This window comes from Sorex araneus, chromosome 10, assembly GCF_027595985.1.
Source record: "Sorex araneus isolate mSorAra2 chromosome 10, mSorAra2.pri, whole genome shotgun sequence".
Classification (NCBI taxonomy): Eukaryota; Metazoa; Chordata; class Mammalia; order Eulipotyphla; family Soricidae; genus Sorex; species Sorex araneus.
This window is the reverse complement of record NC_073311.1, coordinates 13,495,139-13,520,138: the sequence shown is the minus strand read 5'-3', so window position 1 is coordinate 13,520,138 and position 25,000 is coordinate 13,495,139. Positions and strand designations below refer to the sequence as shown.

Here is a 25,000-nt window from a genome sequence, read left to right as displayed (position 1 = left end):
GTAGAAATTTACTAATATAATGTTCTATGAGGACAGATTTAAAGCCCAAAGATTCTGCTAATAAGTTATAATCAGCTCCTTTCCTTTCTTTTATTTTATCATTTGGACATAGATCAGAAAATGAAAGAGTATGAGGTGGAAGAAAATTTTAAGAAAATTACTAAATTCAGCATGTGCCTTGTATAAACAGAGACACAGAAGCCAAAGAAAGATAAGGTAATTTACAAATGCAGTATAGCCTTTTTGTTACAAAGCTGGCTCTTGAATTTAATTACTTAGACTCTTAATTCAATATTTTTTCTACAACACCATGCCAATGCTTCCTTTTCTAGATCCCCATAATCTACCAATACTGATTTAGGTTTCTTGCACAGAATCAGGAGAATAAAATACTCTTCCTACTCCAGTACATACTGAGTAATTCTGATAGTTTCTAGAGCATACAAAGAAATATATGGTATTGACGAGGAAAACATTCTGGCAGCGCTAAAACTAGATTAAGTTCATGGTTAACTAGGTCTTACTTTAATTCACTTTTAGCTCATTTCCTTACACATTTTTCTTTGTGCTGTTGATAATATTATTCATGAGCTTATATCTTGCACATACCAGAGATAGTACACTGAATCCACACTGGTGCCTAACTTTAATGAATAATGATAACAATTGATTTGTCTGACATCTGGCAATCCTGAAAAATGATTGATTCCATTTTCAATCAGGTTTGACAGATCAAGTTTGACAATCAATTTTGACAGATGATTGATTCCATTTTCAATCTCTTACATTTCTCTCATTCTCATCCTTACCAAGTAGTTTGGGATATTACCATGAAAAACTTCTAAGCATCCACAAACCCTCCTCAGCCCTCCTTCATTCATACATTCAAACTCATACATCCTGTGTGTTTCTTCCAGAGTATTGTCTTTTTTCAGAGTACTTACTGTCATATAAGCAATATGCCTAAGAATGAGTACAATTACAAAAACCCTGGTGATCAGACATAAAATACTTGAAAAAAATCATAAAGTGTAGAATATTTAAATAAAAATAATGTGCTTAAATATTGAATTCCCTTAAATGGTAACTTTTTTGTTTTGAATGTAATGAAACAATATTTTATTAATTCCAAGACATATTTCTTTCTTTGATTGTCAACATTTCCGGCATCAGGAGTCATCTCAAAATTGATGGGAACTTGCAATAATAGTAGGCATTTGTTCTAACACAGCAATTTTCAAAAAATCGATTGTTTCATAATGTGGGCTGTCTTAATTGATGAAATACAGCAATGACAATATTAGCAGAATTGTATGCCCATAATTTTCTAAGTACTTTGTACAGAGTAATGTCTTTATTTTACTTTTTAAAAGAAAGCTTTTTATTGAATCATCTTAAGATAAACCATTATAAAACTGTTCATGATTGGGTTTCAGTTATACAATGTTCTTACACCCATCCCCCACTAGTATACATTTCCCGCCACCAAGGTCCCCAGTTTCCCTCCTTCCCCCTCCCCCCAAGTCTGCCTCTATGTCAGGCACATTTCTTCTCTGTCTCTGTCTGTCTGTCTCTCTGTCTGTCTGTCTCTCTTTCCTTTTGGGTATTATGTTTTACAATATAGGTACTGAGAGGTTACCTTGTTTGTTCCTTTACCCACTTTCAGCACATAGTTCTTATACAGAGTGATCATCCTAACCATCATTGTCCTAGTGGTCCCTTCTCTATCCCAACTGCCTTCTCCCCCAGAACTTGAGACAGGCTTCCAACCACTGCTGTACACAATAAATTGTTGCATATTATCATGGAAACATTAAGTTCTTATATGAGAGATGACTGAGGTGTTGTTAGAGGTTAAGCCTTCTGTGTACGTTTTGTCAATCAAGATTGTCTGCCTTCTCCCATTTGGTGTGCTACTACTTGTTTATCAGTGTTGTAGGGTTTGAGATGTCAGAAAGTTCAGACTTTTTATCTGGTAGGAATAGCGGGAGTTGATTTTTTAACTGGGTTGATAGCAGCTTTTGGGTGTGGACATGACTGCAGGGGCTTCCAGAAATACAAGGAAGTGAGGAAGGTAGCCTATCATGATTCTGAGAAAGCACAGAGATTTCAGTCCCAAATCCCACAACGCTGAATTTTCAGCAGGTTAATTTCTCCATGAAGTCAATCCTGAAATGATAGATTTGGCTGGGACATGGCAACAATTTTGGATAGTGGGTATAAGCAGATGCCAGGGGCTCTCTTTGGGTAGGCACAGGAGTAACCTGTCCCACTCCAGTTTACCCCAAATGTCTCAGCTAATCGTGAGTGTCTAAAAAAAAATGTCTGCACCTATTGATCTCTTTCAAGATTTATTTATGAGCCTCTGGAACAAGCCTGTAGGTGATCTTGCATGGTGACAGTGGAGATGGTTTGTGAGTATGACTCCCAGGTGCCTAAATTTTGGGCAGTTTAATTTCTCCAAAAATTTGGTCCCAGACTAGTGGAGCTTGGCTGTAAGCATGGTGGCAACTTCAGGGTATCAGGAAGCTCAAGGTCACCATCCTGCAGCCGATGCTCTCACCCAGTGAGTCCAGGTTGACCATCTGGCAGCTCTGTGCCCTCTGGGCCCCAGCGCTGGAGGGGATGGCACAGAAGCCACAGTTTTGATGGGACTAGGGCCACCCACAAAGCTGCTGCACATCTTGGATACTGGGACAGCCGCCAATACCATTTCAGAAGAGCCTGATTGGGGTCACTTGCCCTCATCCTTGGTCTGGTCTGCAACTAGTCTAAATCCAGGATGTTGAAGGACTGTGACGAGATTTTCCTCCGAAACACATTGCAGGCAGCAACAGAAGCAAGGGCCAAGCCTGGAGAGTAGAGGTGGCATTAGGCCACAGCAAGAACACCTGAGCAGTGTCTTTAATCTCAACATATTTTCCATAGACTTGGCTCTTTCCTTCCTCTTTTCATATTAGAGAAAGATGACTGTCCCGTGGTAAAGTAGGTTTTACCATCTAGAGCTCCACATCTAGGAAGCAATAAAATTGCAGTTATGAGCTAAACTCCTACTCAGGGCTATGTTTTTAAAAGCTCTCATATCATTTTATCTTTAGTTTTGTTCCTATATAGCAGTTTGCATCTTCTTTTGGGCTGGAGCGATAGCACGACGGGTAGGGCATTTGCCTTGCATGCGGCCAACCCCGGATCGATTCCTCCGTCCCTCTCAGAGAGCCTGGCAAGCTACCAAGAGTATCCCGCCCATATGGCAGAGCCTGCCAAGTTACCCGTGGCATATTCAATATGCAAAAATACAGTAACAAGTCTCACAATGGAGTCATTACTGGTGCCTGCTCGAGCAAATCAATGAGCAATGTGATGACAGTGATAGTGTGATTTATGCTTTAATATATCACTACAGTTCCCCTTTTTTAACTAATTATTATTTGTGCTCCGATATTTGAATGTTTTAACACTGGGTCATCATTAGGGTCAAGGTATAAGCTGTTGTTAAAAGAATTATATCTCTGAAACTAGACATCATCTGGTTCAAATGTTGACATTTGTGACTTCACTGTTCCTTCTGATAAAGTTACTGAAACTTAATTTTCTCATATAAATTATAATGTATTTACAGTTTTTTGCAAAATTCCACTTTAAAATTATTATTGGAATTAAATAGTTTATAGACAAAGCTTTCAAAGTGCCTCAATATAATTAAAGTCCACATATCATGGCTATTATTTTATGAAATCACAGTATATAAGACTGAAGTCAAAGGGAAAGAAACTAGCTTATTTTTTTAAATGCTAGCTAAAAACACTGAAAAAATTAACAACATATTAATGTATTCATGTGAATACATTTAACAAAAATATACGTAGAAGTCATGTTTTGTCCAACCAGTGTAAAGGCATTAGAATCCTTCTTATAACTCAAGTTTAAGAGGATGTCACTTTGTAAATGTTCAACACAGGGGCTGTCACTTAATGAATGAATAAATGAATGGACGCATCAACTTCTGTTCCCAGGAAGAGCAGAAAGTAAGAGAGTTCTGAATGTTTGGAAGTATATTTAGAGAAATTATTTCCGGTTAAGTTTAGAGATTCATTCAGTATCTAAATGTCTAAAATTTTCTATTTCTGATACAGAGAATAAAATATTACCCATGGCTAGTGAGATAGTACAGTGGGTAGGGCTTTTGCACACACCTGATCTGGGTTAGATTCCCAGCACCCTATAGGGTCCCCAAGTTCCTCCAGGAGTGATCTCTGAGTGCAGAACCCTGAACATAGTCAGGTGTGGCCAATAAATAAATAAATAAATAAATAAATAGAAATATCAGTACTTCGATCATAAAATTTTGTTATTGGTGTTGCTTTCTTTTGTGTTGGGGGAGGGGGTGGAGGCTTGGATGTATTTGGTTCTGTGCTTGACTCTGTGCACCCAGGGGTATACTGGAGATGCAACCAAACCTTCTGCTGTAAAACTTGTGCTTATCACATTAACACTTTGACTAGCCCTGCCCTGCTCTCATGAAGATATATGTCTATTTGTGTTTATGAATTGGAGTAAATATTGACAATCACAAAATTCTCTATTGAATTAGTCATTTAGTTTAGTGATAATGTTAGATTCTTAAACCCAGCCAAACTATCTCTCATCGCTCTGTATTATTCTTTCTTGAAATGGATATTAAATCTCTTTCTCCCCAACAGAAAAATCTAGTACTATATTTAAACATTTAAATCAACTGAAATTCATGAGAACAAAAATTTCAAATGTATATTTGGTAACGACTCATACAATTGCTTTTATTTTTGGTTTAGCAAGTGGGTGTTTTCCATGTTTGTGTGCTTCTTTATCCTTTTTTTTTTTTTTTTTTTTTTGCTGAATGTAAGTTGAATGCAGCACATCCGCATTGGACACCAAGAAAAACGCTTGCTTATCTGTTGAAAGGAGAAGTGAATCCATCCTTAAAGATTCAAATTTAAATTAAACAAAGAAAAAAAATACTAAAAAGTCATCTGTTAAATATATTTTTAAGGGCTGGAGAGATACAGAAGGTTGAGCTCTTGCCTTGCATGTGTCTGACCCAAATTCAATCCTTAGTATCTCGTATGGTCCCTGAGTCCCACCAGAAGTGATTTCTAACATGGGGTCAGGAATAAACACTGAGCACAGCTGGTTATGGTCCAAATAATTAAATATATATATACATATATATATATATGTGTGTGAGAGAGAGAAAGAGAAAGGAGAGAGAGAGAATTTAAAAACAAAGCAATTTATCTTATAAAAATAACCTTATTGTGAATAATTGACTTTTGTCAACTGTTGAAGTACATAGAGTCATCAATTTTTATTTCATGGAAAAATTCATGTTTGAAAATGAACTCCCCTTTATTTTTGCTTATTTCATCCACCAGATGTCTCTCTTTTCAAACTTGGTAAAGTGTTACTATACAAATAAGTGTCATGCTAAGTTGATAAAGGACACTACTAGTTGAACAAAAAAAGAAAAAATTGCCAAATAATCCCAAACACATCTTGGCAGCTACAAAATGATAAAATCTTAGCAGCTACTCTAAAGATTCTTTCTCGGTCTGGATTCCCTCTGCACCTTCAATACTGAATCACCATCTGATCAGTTCTTGGGAACGTGCTTCAGTGGGAAAGCTCCTACCAGAAGATTCATTTCTAGTCAGCTCTGCCTGTTAGGAAAGTTATTGTTAGACAAGAAAATTCCCTTTTTGCTTTTCAGTTTAGGATTTTTGTTTTCCATGTTTTGTTTTGGCTACACTTATAGGTGCTCCGGGACTACTCCAGCTTTGTGTTCAGTGCTCACTCAAGGAGGCTCATGGGGCAACCACATAATGCTAAGGACTGAACTCAAGACTCCAACACTCAGATATCTTCTTTAACTCATTAGGTCCCCAGCCAACAGGAGTTTCGCTCATACTTATTCCCCACTGTTTAGAATGTCTACCTTTTGCAGTTATGTAAATAGCTAATACATTCCTTCCATAGTAGTCATCTAAATATTTCATTAGTTGTTACATTCCATCTTTATGATGTCTTCTGTAGGCTACATATTACGTCCCCAAAGTTCATTGTAGGGTCAATGATTAAAATCAGAGGATATATTTATGTAAATATGACAGGATAAGTAATGGGTTCCATCACAAGTTTTTAAAAATTTATATTAAGATACTTATACTTTATACTTATACTTTACCTATGTTAAATAAGTCTCTGTGAAATATTTAATTAATAAATCCCGATAAAAGTTATTTATTAATTATGCCTAGTTGAATACATGACATAAATTCACTAGAATGTTATTTTTTAGGATTCAAATCATAATGTTAAGTATTTACCACAAATTCTGTCCCAATATTTTGGTATAGCTAAAAGTAATCAGATTTTTAAACCATTTTATATTATGCAAAATGTAAGTGTAACCAATTTCACTCAAGTTTATATCCATTCTTAAGTTATTAAATATTTCTCAATATGGTTACTATAATTTAATATCCATTAATCTGCATGAGTACAGATAAGCACATATCTATCCAGAAGGAATAGTACTGAGAGAATGAAATTTGGTCACAGAACCCGGTAATTATTGCAAATGGAGATTACTCAGCACCATGCAGCTTTCTACCCATGATTTCATGCAGCTGTCTACCCATGAAATCATTATATTTTATTTTTAGTATGGTTTGATGGTTGATTTAAGCCTATACTGAATCAGCATTTGAACCCTGTGTTAATTTCTACATTTTAAAACCATTTCTCTCATTATATGCAGTATGTATGGGTGGGTATCCCTTGCAATCTTTTGTACAGACCCTGAGGACACATTTCACTCTACATAGGAGTAGAGAGATTATGGCCATCCTATATAGAAGTTTTCTCTTCAGAATTTCAGTGAAAAGATGGAGAGTCTTCAAAAATCAACTGAGTACAAATTATTTTCACTGAAATCATTATGTTTATGCAAATCAAGTAACAAAAAATATGTTACAACTATTTCTAAACTGTTCTTTATCCAAAAAAAGGAACTATTTCTTAAAATGAAAATCCAGCTAAGTTCCCAGATCTGCTAAAACTTTCTAGAATCTCTAGGTGTCCATCTGGTTCAAAGCATAAAAGTTTGAAATTAAAAATTCTCTATCACCAGATATTAAAGACTGGTGGAGAATTAAACCTAAAATTCATTATTGATGTGTGTCCTTGACTGTATAATCATGGTGTGACTAGGAACCCCCCGTGGCTCTTTCTCACCACCTGTGTTTGGTGGTCTCAGGCCAAATCCCAACCCCAGCATGCACATGAAGGAGGGAACAGGGCCGCCAGGCCGGTTATGATCAGTTGCTGTTTATTCCATCCTCCCCACGCGCCTATTCCAATCTCACTAAGCTCTCCATTCCAGTCTCACACTGCTCCCTCTTGCCCGTCTCCTCCTGTTTCCCTCAATCGTCTCTCCACTATCCAACTGGCTGCCTTGGTCTCTCTCTTGTCTCTTACCAATTCCCTCCATTGGGGGTAGCACAATCAACATATTTTGATATGTTGATCTATGATCAGCCCTTTCTGATCATAGATCAGACTCAAGGGCAAAATACCACCTAGGGGTTTTTCTCCTTTCCTTAGTCCAATAACTTAATTAACATCTTAATTAACATCTTAATTCTTCTTCTTCATATTAGTTATTTTGTATGGATACAGTAAGAGATACGTTAAGCTTGTAGGGTGGCTCTCCTGGGGACATCTCACTATAGATCTCAGACTACAGTGTTCAGGCCAGATTAATCTTTCCTAACCCTAGCAGGGTCCTAATGCAGTTGCTACTTTTTGGATCATGACAGAATTTATCTATGACCATGCTTTTAACTTATAGTTAAGTAGTATGGCTCTTTGGCTGGCCTGGTCCATTTCGATGCCAGACTACAGCATCACCATCTCAAAACCTAATATGTAGGATAAAAATTAGTAAACCATTAATAACCCATCTGAAAAATATTTACTATATTATAATCTAAATTGGCCTTTAGAATAGAAATGTTCTGGTTTGGGTTGGGTTTTAGTTTTGAGGTCATCACTGTAGCACTGTCATCCCATTGCTCATTGATTTGCTCAGGTGGGCACCAGTAACGTCTCCATTGTAAGACTTGTTACTGTTTTTGGCATATCAAATACACCACAGGTAGCTTGCCAGGCTCTGCCATGCAGGTGGGATACTCTCAGTTGCTTGAGAGTATCATATAAATGTACCATTTTTATACCCATTTACAGCTGCATAAACTATATTAGAACAAGGCCTCTTGCCAAAATTTCTGCACTCAACTATGATGTTTTCCTGCCAGGTGTTTATTTTCCACATCCTTCAAAGTGAGAAAGTTAGTCTTCCACTCATAGGATTTTATAGCATGCCAGACTCTGGATCTGAGTTGCTGAGATGCATTAGTAAAAATTCTCATGCCAGGAGCCTATCCTGAAAATAGAAGATGAGAGACCTGAGTGATAGTAAAGGGGGTAGGCTGTTTACCTGGCACATGGCTGACCTGGATTCCATCCCTGGCACTCTTCGTGACAGGAGAGATTCCTTGAATGCAGAACAAGTAGTAAGCCCTGACCACCAGTGTGCGTGCCTCTCTAGCTCCCCAAAGGAAAAGGCTAGACAGGATAGACAGGAACACACACACAAACTGCAGAGAAGTGTTGCACTGCACCAGGCAGAGAGACTCATTAAGACATTAGGGAGGGAGGGAGGGAGGGAGGGAGGGAGGGAGGGAGAGAGAGAGAGAGTCTGTTTTTGCTTCACAACTAAAAAACTAAAATAGCCATTTCTTCCTTAAATCAGGTTTGAACAGATAGGGTTTCGTGCACACAACATTCCAACCTTACACCCTCCACCGGAATGTGTTTTTTCTCTCCACCATTGTATCTCAACCATTGTTCCCTCTCAGCCACACCCCTCCACTTTCTCCCTCCCCACAACCCTCCACCTTGAAAAACTCAGTTCTGTAAACCAGTTGGCAGGTTCTACTGTACAAGCTGCATTTTTACAGATCTTTCCAAGAAGCCTTTCTCTATTTTTCCTGGAAAATAGTCAAATCTTTAAATGAACCTAAAATCCTTTTCCTGGTCACTGTTATAAGAGATTTTCCTTGTTTATTTTTGTTGTATTTCACCTGACCATAATAATATACGTCAAGCAAATCATTTTTCTATTTTTCATTTAGATCGTTAACATATTTGGAGATTATTATTTTATAATAGTTTTTTAGTTGAGTTACATTTACCATATTTTACTCTCTGCATATATTTATTTCCCCCTGAGTCTATTTCACTCTATTATTTTTAAGTACTAAAACTACTTTTCTTCTCTCGTTACCTCAATGCACTATTATTTGTGTTAGCACTCTGAAATATCAAAGTCATAAACCCAAACTTGAGGCACTCTGAGTATAAGTATTACAGGTTAATGAGCTTATTACAGAAGATGACACAAAAACTAGCTCACCAAAAATTTCATGTAATAGTGACTCAATAAAATGATGCATGAATTAAGTGCATTACTTTCCCTTATTTTTAGATTCTGTTATTTTCTTTCTTAGCTTCCTAGGCTAGATTCATGTAGCTATTTATCAAAATATGGATTACAATACAAAGTCCTGGATTTTCAACTTTCCTTGGGCACTTTAATAATGACCCAGGATTTATGATATGACTAAGGCAGTTCTTAAACGAAATAATGAATATTGTTTTATGAATTCAAATGAGAAGAGTGAAAAAAAGACAAGAGACTGAGAAAGGGAGATGATTAATTAAAGAAGAACACAGGATTCATCCTAAAGAGATATTAAAGGCATTCTAAATATCACGGCTCTAATCCCATGGCTGCATCCTTTCTCGGTGTATCCTATTATGAGTCTAACTTCCAGTCTTTTCTCTTAGATGATAAGAATATATATTGTTCTGCTCAATGGAAAGCATAATTTTGTCTCCTATTCTTTCCTTCTCTCTCTGATATTTTTCTAACCAAAACAAGTGTTTCTAAACATTTTTTCTTGTTCTTACTTATAAACTTTGTGTGCATATTGACAAGCTTCTCTCTCCCTCTGTTTTGTATTCTTCAACTCTCACTCAGTGCTGAATCTTAGAGAAAGGACCTGAGTTTCTGGTACATTCTGCGGTCTGCATCTGCTTTCCTGGTGTTTCGTTTAAGCTGAAGAGCGCCTAAATCAACTATCCTTTGTATTTCATGAATATAAACTCTCTTGTCTTTTACTTAACTAGTCTTCTTCCAAGTCCTGTTCCTAGATTTCTCAATCTTTCTTCAGAGTCCAATTCAATTCCAATCTCCCTTTTAATATTCTGATTTCAGTAACCCACATAAATCTTTCATTTTATGTATTTTTTAAATCAAAACTTACAAAACATAACTTATATTTTTCTACTGGTCATATTGATTGCTATTGTCTGGTGGGAGGATGGGAACTGAGCCACACCAAGTGTTGCTCGGGGCTTATCCTGACTTTGTGCTCTCGGATCACTCCTGGTAGACTCAGAGGATCATATGGGGTGTTTGAAATAAGTTAGCTGCATGCAAAGCAAGTGCCTTTCCCATTGTACTATCCTTACAGCTCTTGATCATTAATTATTTTAATCATCTTGGCCCTACCACTCAACCAAATTTTAATTCCTTCAAAGTGTGAAATATGATTTGTACTTCTTGGGTGTTTCTCTGAATGCTTGATGCAATGCTAGGTACATAGTCTATATAAACTATGTTGATTTTCAAATTATTTTTCACATATGGGCATTCCTTAAAAAACTATAAATTGAGCTTTCATATGACCACACACTACCACTTCTGGGAATATATCCCAAGGGTGCAAAAAAGCACAGTAGAAATGACATCTGCACCTGTATGTTCATTGCAGCATTATTCATAATAATCAGAATCTAGAAACAACCCGAGTGCCCAAGAAGAGATGACTGGTTAACGAAACTTTGATACATCTACACAATGGAATACTATGCAGCTATTAGGAAAGATGAAGTCATAAAATTTGCTTATAAGTGGGTGGTCATGGAGAGTAAGTGAGTAAGTAAGTAATTCACTAAGTGAAGTGAATCAGAAAGAGAGGGACAGACAGAATCGTTGGTTTCCGGCTTCCGGTGGTTCGTCGCCCGCGGTTCCTAGGGACGCGCTTTGCACGTGGAGCGGCGTGTGGCGCCCACCTGGCCCGCATGTTTGAGGAACCAGAATGGGCCGAGGAGGTCCCCGAAGCCGCGTGTCTGGGGCCTGTGGTCACGCGGCCTCAGCCCGCGCCGGCCTCGCCCGTCAAGGGCTCCAGGCGCCGACAGCTCTTGGCCACATTACAGGCCCTGAAGGCTGCATCTCTCCCCCAGCAGACCCCCAGTGTGTCTTGCAGTGACTCTGAGGAAGAAGTGAAGGTGGGAAAGAATAAGAAATGCAAAAAAAATGCCCTGTGTGCCAGTGCCTCGACTGCAATTGTGAAGAGGAAAAAGAAACATCAAAAACAGGGCCCACCTGACAGGGACACTGAGGAAGAGGAAGTGGAAAGAAAGAAGTGTCGCAAAAGTGCTCTTGGCAGTGATTCTGCTGAAAAGAAGAAAAAGAGGAAATATCAGGGAGAGGCCCTGTCAAACCCAGTCCAGCAGCTAGATAATGTTAACCAAACAGGACCCAAAGCTTGCGAAAGTAGTGCTACAAGTGACACGTCCACATTCAAACCAAACCCTGAGATCTCTTCCCCTAATCCACCCCACACTTTGAGTCGCAAGCAGTGGCGGAACCGGCAGAAGAACAAGCGTAGACAGAAAAACAAGTTTCGACCCCCTCAGCCGACTGACCAGACTTCGGTCACAGCTCCCACAGTGCAGACAGAGGTGCCTCCTGTCCCCAATCCAGACAGCCAGGATGCTCGGGCGGGAGCTCTGCGAGCCCGTATGACACAGAGGCTGGATGGTGCCCAATTTCCCTACCTCAATGAACAATTATACTCAAAGCCCAGTAGTGCTGCCCAAAGCCTTTTTCAAGAAGACCCTGAGGCCTTTCTTCTCTACCACCGAGGCTATCAGAATCAAGTCAAGAAGTGGCCACTGCATCCTGTGGACCGCATTGCCAAAGATCTCCGCCAAAGGCCTGCATCCCTCGTGATGGCTGATTTTGGCTGTGGAGACTGCCGCCTGGCTTCTAGTGTCCGGAATCCTGTTCATTGCTTTGACTTGGCCTCTCTGGATCCCAGAGTTACTGTGTGTGACATGGCTGAGGTTCCTCTGGAGGATGAGTCTGTAGATGTGGCTGTGTTCTGTCTTTCATTGATGGGAACCAACATCAGGGACTTCCTAGAAGAGGCAAATCGAGTGCTGAAGCCAGGGGGTCTCCTTGAAGTGGCTGAAGTCAGCAGCCGCTTTGAAGATGTTCGGGCCTTTCTAAGGGCTGTGACCAAACTGGGTTTTAAGATCATCTTCAAGGATTTGACCAACAGTTACTTCTCCTTGTTTGATTTTCAAAAGACTGGACCTCCTCGGGTAGGGCCCAAAGCACAACAATCAGGCCTGAAGCTTCAGCCATGTCTCTATAAGCGTAGGTGACCTCTGGAACCCCCATAGAAGGGGAGGCACATATTGAACTTTAGTCTCAGAGCACTGAAGACTATACAGACAGGCTGAAACAGGACCTACTACAACCCTTCCTCCCGGAAGCATCGTGATAAAAACTCTTGACTCAACTCTGCTCAGGTGATGGATTATTGGTTGCTCTGAAGACCTCTTGGTTCAAGCTAGATAAAGTATATGGAGTTTATTCCATGAATGCAGGCAGGGTATCTTAGAATCCCAGATTCCAGCCCTCTTCTGATCTACCTATAGATCAGTTTTCAGTAGATTCAGCTTTTTAACTTCTTTTTAGGCCTTCAAGGCCTCAAACAGGTAGCTGTTGCTTCTTGTCTGTGGAGTAGCTAGTAGCCCACTCACATCTTGACTCACATCTGCACTATCCCTGTTTTGAAGTCTTGTTTTCCCCTATCTTCATTTTCTTTAGAGCCTTCTGATCCACAACAGTCCTATCTACACCTCTTGGCCTATAGGGCTCTGGTATAGCTAAGATCACGGGTCATGGAATCAAGTAGGTAGGCCTGGATTCAAATTCTGACTTGCCACTTACTGCTGCATCATTTAATCTCTGAATATCCCATTCCTCATTTGGAAAAATGGTGAAATTCCTGTCTTGGAATTGTTATGTATGTTAACTGGGTATATCTATTCCAGAGCTTGGAATATAGGAGGTACTCAATAAATTTACCGTGACTAAAAAAAAAAAAAAAAAGAGAGAGAGAGAGGGACAGACAGAATGACTGCACTCATTTGAGGAATATAAAATAACATATTATAAAACTGATACCCACGGACAGTAGATACAAAGGCCAGGAATATTGTTCCATGATTGGAAGCCTGCCTCATGAGCTGGGGGTGAAGGCAACTGGAATAGAGAAGGCATCACTAAGTTAATAATTGTTGGAGGGATTGTTCAGGATGGGAGATGTGTGCTAAAAGTAAATGAAGGACCAAGTGCGATGGCCTCTCAGTATCTGTACTGCAAATCATAATACCCAAAAGTAGAGAGAGAGTATGGGAGAAATTGTCTGCCATAGAGGCGTCGGGAGGGTTGGGATGAGGGGAGGGGGAAATGCTGGGGACATTGGTGGTGGAAAATGTTCACTGGTGGAGGGATGGGTGTTTGATCATTGTATGACTGAAACTCAAACATGAAAGCTTTGTAACTATATGCCACAGTGATTCAATTTAAAAAAGTTTTAAAGAAAAGGAAACATAATACTTGGCACAATAAATATTTTCAGATCAAAAAAATTATTTTTCACGGGTTATTCTTCTTGTAACATGCCACTAAAATCTATTAATGGCATGATTTAAAATTTTTAATAACATTTTAAAATCCAAACAAATATTTATATAAATCAAGTACAAATACAGATAAACCTTCTAAGTAATGTAATCAGACGTGATCATTGATTGACCACTCATTTACTTATAATAAGAAATAATAGCTTCATGCATATAATCTTGGACCATCTTTGGCGTATGTATGTTTTGCTTAAAGAGTTATCCTTTTTTATAAAAACTACCCTTAAAATTTGCTATTTCTAATTTAAACCTATGAATTCATTAAAATAGAGTAAGAATATAGGAGACAAAATGAATCCAAAAATCTCTTTAAGACCTTATTATTGTTCCAGGGCTGGAGTGATAGCACAGCGGGTAGAGCATTTGCCTTGCACGCGGCCGACCCGGGTTCGATTCCCAGCATCCCATATGGTCTCCTGAGCACCGCCAAGGGTGATTCCTGAGTGTAAAGCCAGGAGTAACCCCATAACCCCTGTGCATAGCCGGATGTGACCAAAAAAGCAAAAAAAGAAAAAAAAACAACCTTATTATTGTTCCTAGTTTAGTGCAATTGTCTAATGCTAACTCAACAGAAATTCTTGTTACCCTATGTATCTTTTTTTTTCTCTTTGGGTCACACCCAGCATTGCACAGGGGTTGCTCTTGGCTCTACACTCAAGAATTACTCCTGGCGGTGCTCAGGGGACCATATGGGATGCTGGGAATCAAACCCAGGCCAGTGGCGTGCAAGGCAAATGCCCTACCCGCTGTGCTATCGCCCCAGCCTATGTATCTTAAAATTCAATATTTTTACTTACTTTTCATATAAATAACAATACAGCTTTTGGTGATCACAATAGTCATCTCCTATTAAAATTCTTAAAATATAACAATGAAAATAATAAACAAAAAGGCTTAAAAACATACCCAACTGACCATCAGTAAAAAAACTGAGTTCATCACGCAAAATCACAGAGCTCCTGGGAAGGGAAGTCTGGTTTCTGTCCCTGATTTTTGCTCGTTTCCACTATCGGGAGTCCCTGTCCTGCTTTGATCAAATCTGTATACTAAATCACCCCTGACAGGTCTGTGAACTCTACCGCCTCGTCATGTATATCTCTGCCCCTTCTCTCCCCAGTCAAGAGACAGACCATTCCCCAACAGAGTCCTTGTCTCTCGCCTTTGCTGAGCTCCTTTGCAGTGCTTTGGAGAGGACAGGAAAACTTGGGCGCCTTCAGCCAGTAGTCCTGCAGGCTAGCATTTTTGGCTGAAATTATGAAAATTAGGGAACTCACCACGCCTAAAGGCTTACTGACTTTTTTGTGTAGTCAAAATTGTTTGATGCATTTTTTGTGGTATTTGAGCAATAGTACAGCAGGTAGGGCATTTGCCTTGCACACAGCCGACCCAGGTTTGATTCCTCCATCTCCCTCAGAGAGCCCGGAAAGCTACCTAGAATATCTCACCCTCATGGCAGAGCCTGGCAAGCTCCCCGTGGTGTATTCGATATGCCAAAAACAGTAACAACAAGTCTCACAATGGAGACGTTACTGGTGCCCACTCGAGCAAATTGATGAACGATGGGATGGCAGTGCTACAGTGCTACATTTTTTATTTTATTTATTTGAAGCACTGTGATTTACAATACTATTCATACAAGATTTCATATGTACAAAGTTACAACGCTACACCTTTCATGGCCAAGGTGTTTGTTTCCCTCCACCATTGTCTTAAGATCCCCTCCCATTCAAGGATTATCAAGAATTGCCAGAAGCTGGAAGAGGCAAAGAACAAATCCTTGTATAGAGCTTTGGAAGGAATACAAGTCTGCTAGCACCTTGCTATTAGACTTCTGGCCTTCTAAAATGTGAGAATAAATTATTTTAAGTCAACAATTATGTGATAACCTGTTAAAAACGACACAGGAAAAAAATATGCATGCCATAGATAAATTTAGTATGCTTTTCTAGCTAGTCCATATACTAGGAACAACCTATGATTAAATAGATATTCAGGTCTTCATTAGGCAAAGATTTCCACAAGAACAGAATTTGACCAATTTAAGAATTTTGTTAAAAAAGAATTTATAAATGTAACTGCACTCATTATAACCAATACCCAAAAATCCATGGCCTTCCTATATACAAACAATAAGGCAGAGGAAAGGGACATGAAAAAAGCAATCCCATTCACAATCATGCCCCAGAAAATCAAGTACCTCGGAATCAGCTTAACCAAGGAAGTAAAAGACCTCTATAAAGAAAATTATAAAACACTACTCCATGAAATAAAAGAGGACATGAGGAAATGGAAACATATACCCTGCTCATGGATAGGATAGGGAGAATCATATTGTCAAAATGGCAATACTCCCCAAAGCATTATACAGATTCAACGCGATCCCTATAAGGATACCCATGACATTCTTCAAAGAAACGGATCAAGCAATCCTAAAATTCATACGGAACAACAAACGCCCATGGATTGCTAAAACAATTCTTGGGAGAAAGACGAAAGGAGGCATCACCCTGCCCAACCTCAAAATTTACTCCAAAGCAATAACAATTAAAACAGCATGGTACTGGAACAAAGGCAGAGCCGCAGACCAATGGAACAGGGTGGAATATCCCTACACACAACCCCAAATGTATGATCATCTAATCTTTGATAAGGGAGCAAGAGATGTGAAGTGGAGCAAGGAAAGCCTCTTTAACAAATGGTGCTGGCATAACTGGACAACCACATGTAAAAGAATGGGCTTAGACTTTAACCTGACACCATGCACAAAAGTCAGATCAAAATGGATTAAAGACCTCAACATCAGACCACAATCCATAAGGTACATTGAAGACAAAGTCGGCAAAACCCTCCACGATATTGAAGATAAAGGTATCTTCAAAGATGACATTCAACTGATCAACCAAATTGAAACAAATGGGACTATATTAAACTAAGAAGCTTCTGCACTGCAAAAGATACAGTGAGCAGAATACAAAGACAATCTACAGAATGGGAAAAGATATTTACCCAATACCCATCAGATAAGGGGTTGATATCAAGGGTATATAAAGCACTGGTTGAACTTTACAAGAAGAAAACTTCCAACCCCATCAGAAAATGGGCCGAAGAAATGAACAGAAACTTTCCCAAGGAAGAGATATGAATGGCCAAAAGGCACATGAAAAAGTGCTCTACATCACTAATCATCAGGGAGATGCAGATCAAAACAACCATGAGATACCACCTCACACCACAGAGAATGGCACACATCCAAAAGAACAAAAGCAACCACTGTTGGAGAGGATGTGGGGAGAAAGGGACCCTTCTACACTGCTGGTGGGAATGCCGACTGGTTCAGCCCTTTTGGAAAACAATATGGACACTTCTCAAAAAATTAGAAATTGAGCTCCCATTTGACCCAGCATTACAACTGCTTGGAATATATTCCAGAGCAGCAAAAAAGTATAGTTGAAATGACATCTGCACTTATATGTTCATCATAGCACTGTTTACAATAGCTAGAATCTGGAAAAAACCTGAGTGCCCTAGAACAGATGACTGGTTGAAGAAACTTTGGTACATCTATACAATGGAAGACTATGCAGCTGTTAGAAAAAAATGAGGTCATGAACTTTGCATATAAGTGGATCAACATGGAAAGTATCATGCTAAGTGAAATGAGTCAGAAAGAGAGAGACAGACATAGAAAGACATCTGAAATGAGTCAGAAAGAGAGAGACAGACATTGGCCAATTGCATGTCTCACACGAGTGAGATAGAACTCATCTGTGGAATATAGAATAACAGAGTAGGAGACTAACACCCAAGAATAGTAGAAATAAGTACCAGGAGGTTGACTCCATGGCTTGGAAGCTGGCCTCACATTCTGGGGAGAGGGCAACTCAGATAGCAAAGGGAACACCAAGTAAAATGTGGTTGGAGGCCATGCAGGGGAAGGGTGATGTGTGCTGAATGTAGACTAGAGACTAGACACAAATGGCCACTCAACACCTTTATTGCAAGCCAGGACACCTAATTAGAGAGAGAGAACAAAAGGGAATACCCTGCCACAGTGGCAGGGTGGGGTGGGGGGAGATGGGATTGGGGTGTGGGAGGGATGCTGGGTTTATTTGTGGTGGAGAATGGGCACTGGTGAAGGGATGGGTTCTCAAACTTTGTATAAGGGAAACATGAGCACGAAAATGTATAAATCTGTAACTGTGCCCTCACTGTTACTCACTAATTAAAAAATAAATTAATTTTAAAAAAAATTTGTAAACGTAACTGCACTCATTATAACCTGTTGTGTTTCCTATAAAGAATTATGGTTAAAAGTTAAGGTGTATTCATACAAGAAAGCAAAATTCACAGTCATGCATAAGAAGTAAAGGCATTTGGTTGCCAAAGGCATTTGGTTACCAATACAACATATTTCCATAGGAACTGCTTTATTGAGCATTTCAGGAGGAAACATAACTCTAAATTCCTTCAGGGAAAATGCTAACATTGCCACTGATTTAAAAGCCTTCTTTTAAAGGTTTTTTAAATTAAATTTGAAGATGTGAGACTTGAGCTCTAATATTATCTAAAGTAAATTGGCAACACTAATAGAGTACATTAGGACCTAATGCTAACAGCGAGGTAGATCCACAAAGAATCAGTAAATTGGTTTACAAGTATTATGATCCTTATAGCATATACACATATACCTTTATTAATAAAATGCTAATTACATTTTGAAACCATAATGAAAATTAATTCCATGAGTAATACACAAACAAAAGTTATTGTGTCTGGCATCAGAAATTTATTGAACTTAAAGAGAAGTGTTTATCTTTGTCCAACTTACATTTGGGACATGTTTAATACTCAAAATTTTGTTCTGGTTTATAAAAATCAGAATTACTATATATGTTTAAATCTTGCATTGCTTTTTGTAGGCTACAATCCCTGAGACAAAAGTTTTCTTACCTGCCTATGTTAAGCATCATACTGTGCTACTCTATCAGTTTTCAAACATTTCCTATGGGCCCTGGTACTCGGAATCAAGGAATCAAGTTGTAACACTTAATTGCTAAAAATAATAATTATTTTTGGAAAATCACTCAAGACAAGGTAGAGAGAACCAGGCAAGCATTGAGGGACAACCAGTTTTTAAAGCAAATGCAATAAATTGAAAGTATAAGACAAGCCTGCAACATTTCTACAGGAAAATGACTTACCTTCATTTTATTAATAGGTTTGAATTAAGATCTTCTCGTATAGCATACTGGGTTGGTTACTCCTTATTATACTCTGGCTCATGGTGATTCCAGAAAAATATGGGCTGCAATGAACTGTGGTATTTAGTTAGTATAATAAGTTTTGATTACAATGACCATTGAGTTACAGTGGAATTTCCACCACGCAGCTCTTCTGGAGAGAGAAAAGACTATGTGTAGGAGTTTCTCTAGAACAAACCAAAGAAATCTGAATTAGTAAGAATGTAAGAGAACTTGATTGCAAGACTAATCTCTCAATAGCAGATTATCTGACCCCAATGCTCATGGTGTTCTTGAATATACCGTGACTTTACAGTACCTCTGATGAGTATGACTCTTGTCCTCAGGATTTTGCTTGAGGAAATTTTTATGGAGATAGCTTCACCTTGACTGTCTGCAATGTATTCAAATGGAAACAGAAGGACAATTCTTGTCCCTGTTCTTTCTCTGACTGCCAGTCCTTCTGAGAGTGAGGAATTTGCCCTGAGTTCTTTCTCTGATTTTTCAGTTGATTCATTTCTAGCTTTTCAGTGTGCTTTCATCTTAATTTTCCAGATCCATTTAAATTTCTAGCCTGTGTTAGAAATGGTTGAGTTAAAAAAAATCTAATTGCAATCAGATACTTTAAACATTTAACTCAAAAGTGATATGTTAGGCATAATAGCCACCTCTACATATCCACATCCTAACTCCTAGAACCTGTGAATGCTCCCTATATGACAAATTTGGGGGAGGGGGTACAGATGCAAGGTAAGGTAAGGTTGTTAATTATTTGAATCATAGATAGCAATATTAATCTTAATTCTGAATTTCTGGACCCCAATTTGATTATTAAAAATGGGAAGAAGGAGGAAAAGGAGGAATCAGGATAGCATAAAATGAGAATTCAAATTGTCCTTGCAGACATTAAAGATGGAAGAAGTGGCATGTAGAAAAGAGAAAAGGAAAAGGAAATTGATTGTCTCCTTTCATGTTCAGAAGAATCACAGTGTGATCAAGATCTTGATTTTAGCCCAGTGAGGTCCATAGTAGACTTCTGACCTACAGATCTATAAGATAAACTTGCATTCTTTAGGTATAAACTTGAGATAATTTATCATAGCTATACTAGGAAGTAAATAAGATAGTATTCAGAAATAAACTCAAGTCAGAATCTAAAGACATGTAGATATTTATTCAGATTTCAAAATTCAAAGATGCGATCACATTTATGGGACATTGATCAAACCAAGTAAGGAATATTAATATTGCAGTACCACATAGGCATGTTGGGTGTGAACTTGTAATGACTGGTGCCTGTTTCTAAGAAAAGGAATTAAATGAGAGCACTGACCAGTGTCCCAATCGCACAGGAGAGAAGCCTAGATGTTTGACATATGAGAAAAATTTGACAATCACTAAGAGGGGGAATCCAGAGCCATATCAAGCCAGTTTGGGGGAGGGGATTCGTGTTAGTTTTAATTAATATTTTTGATTAATCCATTTTTGTAGTTTGCAGTATTACTCCAGTCATTGTTTCATAGTTGCAGAACTGCTACTCTAATCCCTCCACCTTTATGGTCTTCCTCTCCCAACCCCCACCCCCAGCCTTCTCAGTTCCCATTTCCATTGTTCACACCTCTTAGTGTTCCTTTGCATTGAGGGTTGTCAGTTTCTTACTTTGTTTCTTTGTACTCTACACATGCATGAGATCTAGTTTTTTTTTTTTTTTTTTTTGGACTCTGATAACATAATTTAATTTACGGGGAAAGGAGGTTGGGAGTTGAAAGAAAGGATCCTATGGACAATAATAAGAGAATGTTGGCACATGGCTATGGGTCCTTGCAGTAACATTGTACTCTTAAAACAGACACATAAATATTTACACTTTAGCAATCCCCAAAGGACCTGAATAGAAAGAAAATGTGAGTTATGAGAATAAAAGGACTTTCTTTTTTTTTTTTTTGCTTTATTTTTTTTTAATTTTTTTTTTATTATTATTTATTTATTTTTAATTAGAGAATCACCGTGAGGGTACAGTTACAGATTTATACGCTTTTGTGCTTATACTTCCCTCATACAAAGTTCGGGAACCCATCCCTTCACCAGTGCCCATTCTCCACCACCCGTAAACCCAGTGTCCCTCCCACCCTCCCCACTCCCATCTCCCCCCCACCCCACCCTGCCACTGTGGCAGGGCATTCCCTTCTGTTCTCTCTCTCTAATTAGCTGTTGTGGTTTGCAATAAAGGTGTTGAGTGGCCGCTGTGTTCAGTCTCTAGCCCTCATTCAGCCCGCAACTCCTTTCCCCCACATGGCCTTCAACTACAATGTAGTTGGTGATCGCTTCTCTGAGTTGCCCTTTCCCCGGAACGTGAGGCCAGCCGCGGAGCCATGGGGTCAACCTCCTGGTACTTATTTCTACGGTTCTTGGGTATCAGTCTCCCACTCTGATATTCTATAGACCATAGATGAGTGCAGTCTTTCTATGTCTGTCTCTCTCTTTCTGACTCATTTCACTCAGCATGAAACTTTTCATGCCCATCCACTTAACTACAAAATTCTTGACTTCCTTTTTTCTAACAGCTGCATAGTATTCCATTGTATAGATGTACCAAAGTTTCCTCAACCAGTCATCCGTTTTGGGGCATTCGGGTTTTTTCCAGATTCTGGCTATTGTAAACATGTGCAGATGTTGTTTCGATTGTACTTTTTTGCCTCTCTGGGATATATTCCCAGCAGTGGTATTGCTGGGTCAAATGGGAGCTCAACCTCTAGTTTTCTGAGAGTCGTCCATACTGTTTTCCAAAAGGGCTGAACTAGCCGGCATTCCCACCAGCAGTGTAGAAGGGTCCCTTTCTCCCCACATCCTCTCCAACAGCGGTTGCTTTTGTTCTTTTGGATGTGTGCCAGTCTCTGTGGTGTGAGGTGGTATCTCATGGTTGTTTTGATCTGCATCTCTCTGATGATTAGTGATGCAGAGCACTTTTTCATGTGCCTTTTGGCCATTCGTATTTCTTCCTTGGTAAAGTTTCTGTTCATTTCTTCGCCCCATTTTTTGATGGGGTTGGATGTTTTCTTCTTGTAGAGTTCAACCAGTGCTTTATATACCATTGATATCAACCCCTTATCTGATGGGTATTGTGTAAATATCCTTTCCCATTCTGTGGATAGTCTTTGGATTCTGGTCACTGTATCTCTTGCAGTGCAAAAGCTTTTTAGTTTAATGTAGTCCCATTTGTTTAGCATGAGATCTAGTTTTTATCATTACTTTATGACTCACTTCTTATAGCCCAACGCCCTTGAATGCCATCCAAGTTGCAGCAAACTCAAGCTACTACACAGTTGATAATCCTCTAGTGCTTTTTTTTTTTAACTCTCAGGCTCGTTTATCAATGTTTTACATCAGTTCTTAAAAGAAAGACTGGTTTGCAGACTATACAAGTCATGTTCCATGGAACATTTCATCTTCATAACTGAGATTCCCCAAACTAATATTAATGCATTTATAGTGGATTATATAGCTTTTAAATAAACTAGATAAATTCAGATGTGCATATATTGCAGTTGCATATTTCCAAGACTTGCCCCATATCCTTCAGTAATGTAAGTCATATAACATGTATGGAATGGAAATATAGTACAGCAGCTAGAGCACTTGCCCTACACCCGGCTGACCAGGTTCAATACCTGGCATCATATATGGTCTGCCAAGCACCACCTGGACTAATTTCTGAATGTAGATACAGGAGTAACTTCAGAGCTCAAAACCAAAACAAACCAAAAATGTCATAAAAACGTATAGCAAAGATGAAAATTATCAGCCAGTAGAGTTTATGCATCAAAAACCGTGTACACATACATAAGCATATATACAGAATAAAGAGGAATATGAAAGATTGAGTTAGAAAATTTAGAGTCCTAATTTTCCTTATTTTAGAGAAAACTGCCTAATTTTGCTATTTATTAGGTAGAGAAGATGGGCAGGATAACTCTGGTCCATGAATTTCTTAGCAATCCTTGCTTTTCTTGCTCTCCTTGCTTTAAAGATAATCATTATCTATATAGCTTAGCATCATGACATCCATCTTCTGCTCCATAGGACAAGATGAAGGGTAAATAAATGTCCAAGAGTATGTAGAAAGTGTAGTGAGATCACCTTCACTGAGATCTCATTAACCAGAGTTGAGTTACATGGCCATGTCAAGAGCAAGGGAAGCTGATAATGTAATTTTTATTTTAGAGGGTTCTATTAGTTAGGAGAAAAAGAGACTGAATACTGGGGTGATATTTAGCAATCTCTGTTAAAATCTAGAATAATTCCTACTGGTCAAACCATATTTATCCCAAAACTTTTTGTGTGTATGCATACCTGACACTTGCTTTAATTTGCCAGATTTTGATTCACTTCTGACTCGCAATTTGCTGCCCTTGTATTCCCTTCTGTGACTTTATCTGTCTTATGGTTTTTCAAAATTACCATGTTAATATTTTTTCTCCACTATGTTCTTGTTATAATATCTTTGCTCATTTTTATTTCTGATCATTTGCCCCATATTCTGTATTTAAATAGTTGTCATCACACTAGCCAAAGAATATCGATTCCTACATAGCTCACATTCTTCTCTGCCATCACCAAATGATCTCAACCCATAAAACAAATCATCTTTAGTTAAAAGCATCTGAGGTCTGTTTTCCTTTGCCAAGATACATTAAGAAATAATGACATCAGCAAGTTTTATGTTTTAGTGTTAATGACCTTCAGAATATATAAGATTTATGCTAAATAGTGATCCCACTTAAACAAGTTTGTTTTTTTTGAGATCAATTCTATATTCAGCAATAAATAGACAGCCTCACTTATAAAAACATACCCATTCTAATAACAGATTAGCACACCATTTGTAAAATGGAAGTAGCAGTGATGTGGATGAACCTCAAAACACCTTCTAACATAGGTTATTCTTGACATCCTGAAGATATTCTGTTAGTATTTTGTTTGGTTTGTTTTTGGTTTGGTTTAGGGGAGTCACACCCTGTGATGCTCAGTGGTTACTCCTGGCTCTATACTCAGGAATTATTGCTGGTAGTGCAGGGAGGATCATATGGGATGCTGGGGATCAAACCCAGGTTGGCCACATGCAAGTTAAATGCCCTATACACTATACTTTCACTCTAATCCCCCTTTGTTAACGTTTGAAGTTTATTTATGTTCTGAGAAAATAAGTCCCAGGTTCCATGATCAAAGTAAAGAAGAGGTCAATAGCTTGCCCTATAATGACCAGCAAAATAAATGTATGAATTGAACTTGCGGGAAACTCAATATTCTACAAATGGTAGGAAATTTATTTCCTGTCAAATTGGCTGAGTAGTGCCTATGAATACAGTCAAGTGTCCTCAGCAGTATAAAATATATGAAATAGAAGAATACTTAGGATCATATAGTTTAACATATGCTGCTTTATGGATCAAAAGCCACATTCAGGGAAATGAGAACATTTTTCACTGGAAATGGTATGATCAATGCAGAGCACAGAATGATCAATGCAGAGCACAGAATCTAGAATTTATGACAGACCTGTATTTATAGCCATATCTTTTATTCTGTCTAGTTAAAAAAATTATATCCCTTGTTCCCCATTGTACTGGTTCCATTCTCTTATCACTCTTGGTAAAAGAACATCATTATTTGTTCTTTCCTATGCCTTAAATGTTTCAAAATAAAATACTTTCAATTTTTTTAGGGAAGTTATGGATATTTTGTTAAAGAATTTATCATCTGCATCTCTCTGCATACCCTTATATACAGAGATACAATATTGTATGTACTATATT

The 25,000-nt window shown here is 38.4% G+C and overlaps 2 protein-coding genes across 2 annotated transcripts in view; both read left to right on the top strand.

The window, feature by feature from the left end:
• The window catches only part of PTPRR (protein tyrosine phosphatase receptor type R), a 310,632-nt gene that overhangs the window by 52,468 nt on the left and 233,164 nt on the right, over nt 1-25,000 (top strand). The window lies entirely within an intron of this gene.
• Nucleotides 10,994-13,179, top strand: LOC105943569 (ribosomal RNA-processing protein 8-like). The gene has a single exon (XM_055118540.1). The coding sequence runs from the start codon at nt 11,248-11,250 to the stop codon at nt 12,616-12,618; it is 1,371 nt and encodes a 456-aa protein (XP_054974515.1). The 5' UTR covers nt 10,994-11,247; the 3' UTR covers nt 12,619-13,179.

What these genes read in the sequence shown, in the direction of transcription:
- LOC105943569 (XM_055118540.1), top strand. Translation starts at nt 11,248, where the DNA reads ATGTTTGAGGAACCAGAATGGGCCGAGGAGGTCCCCGAAGCCGCGTGT.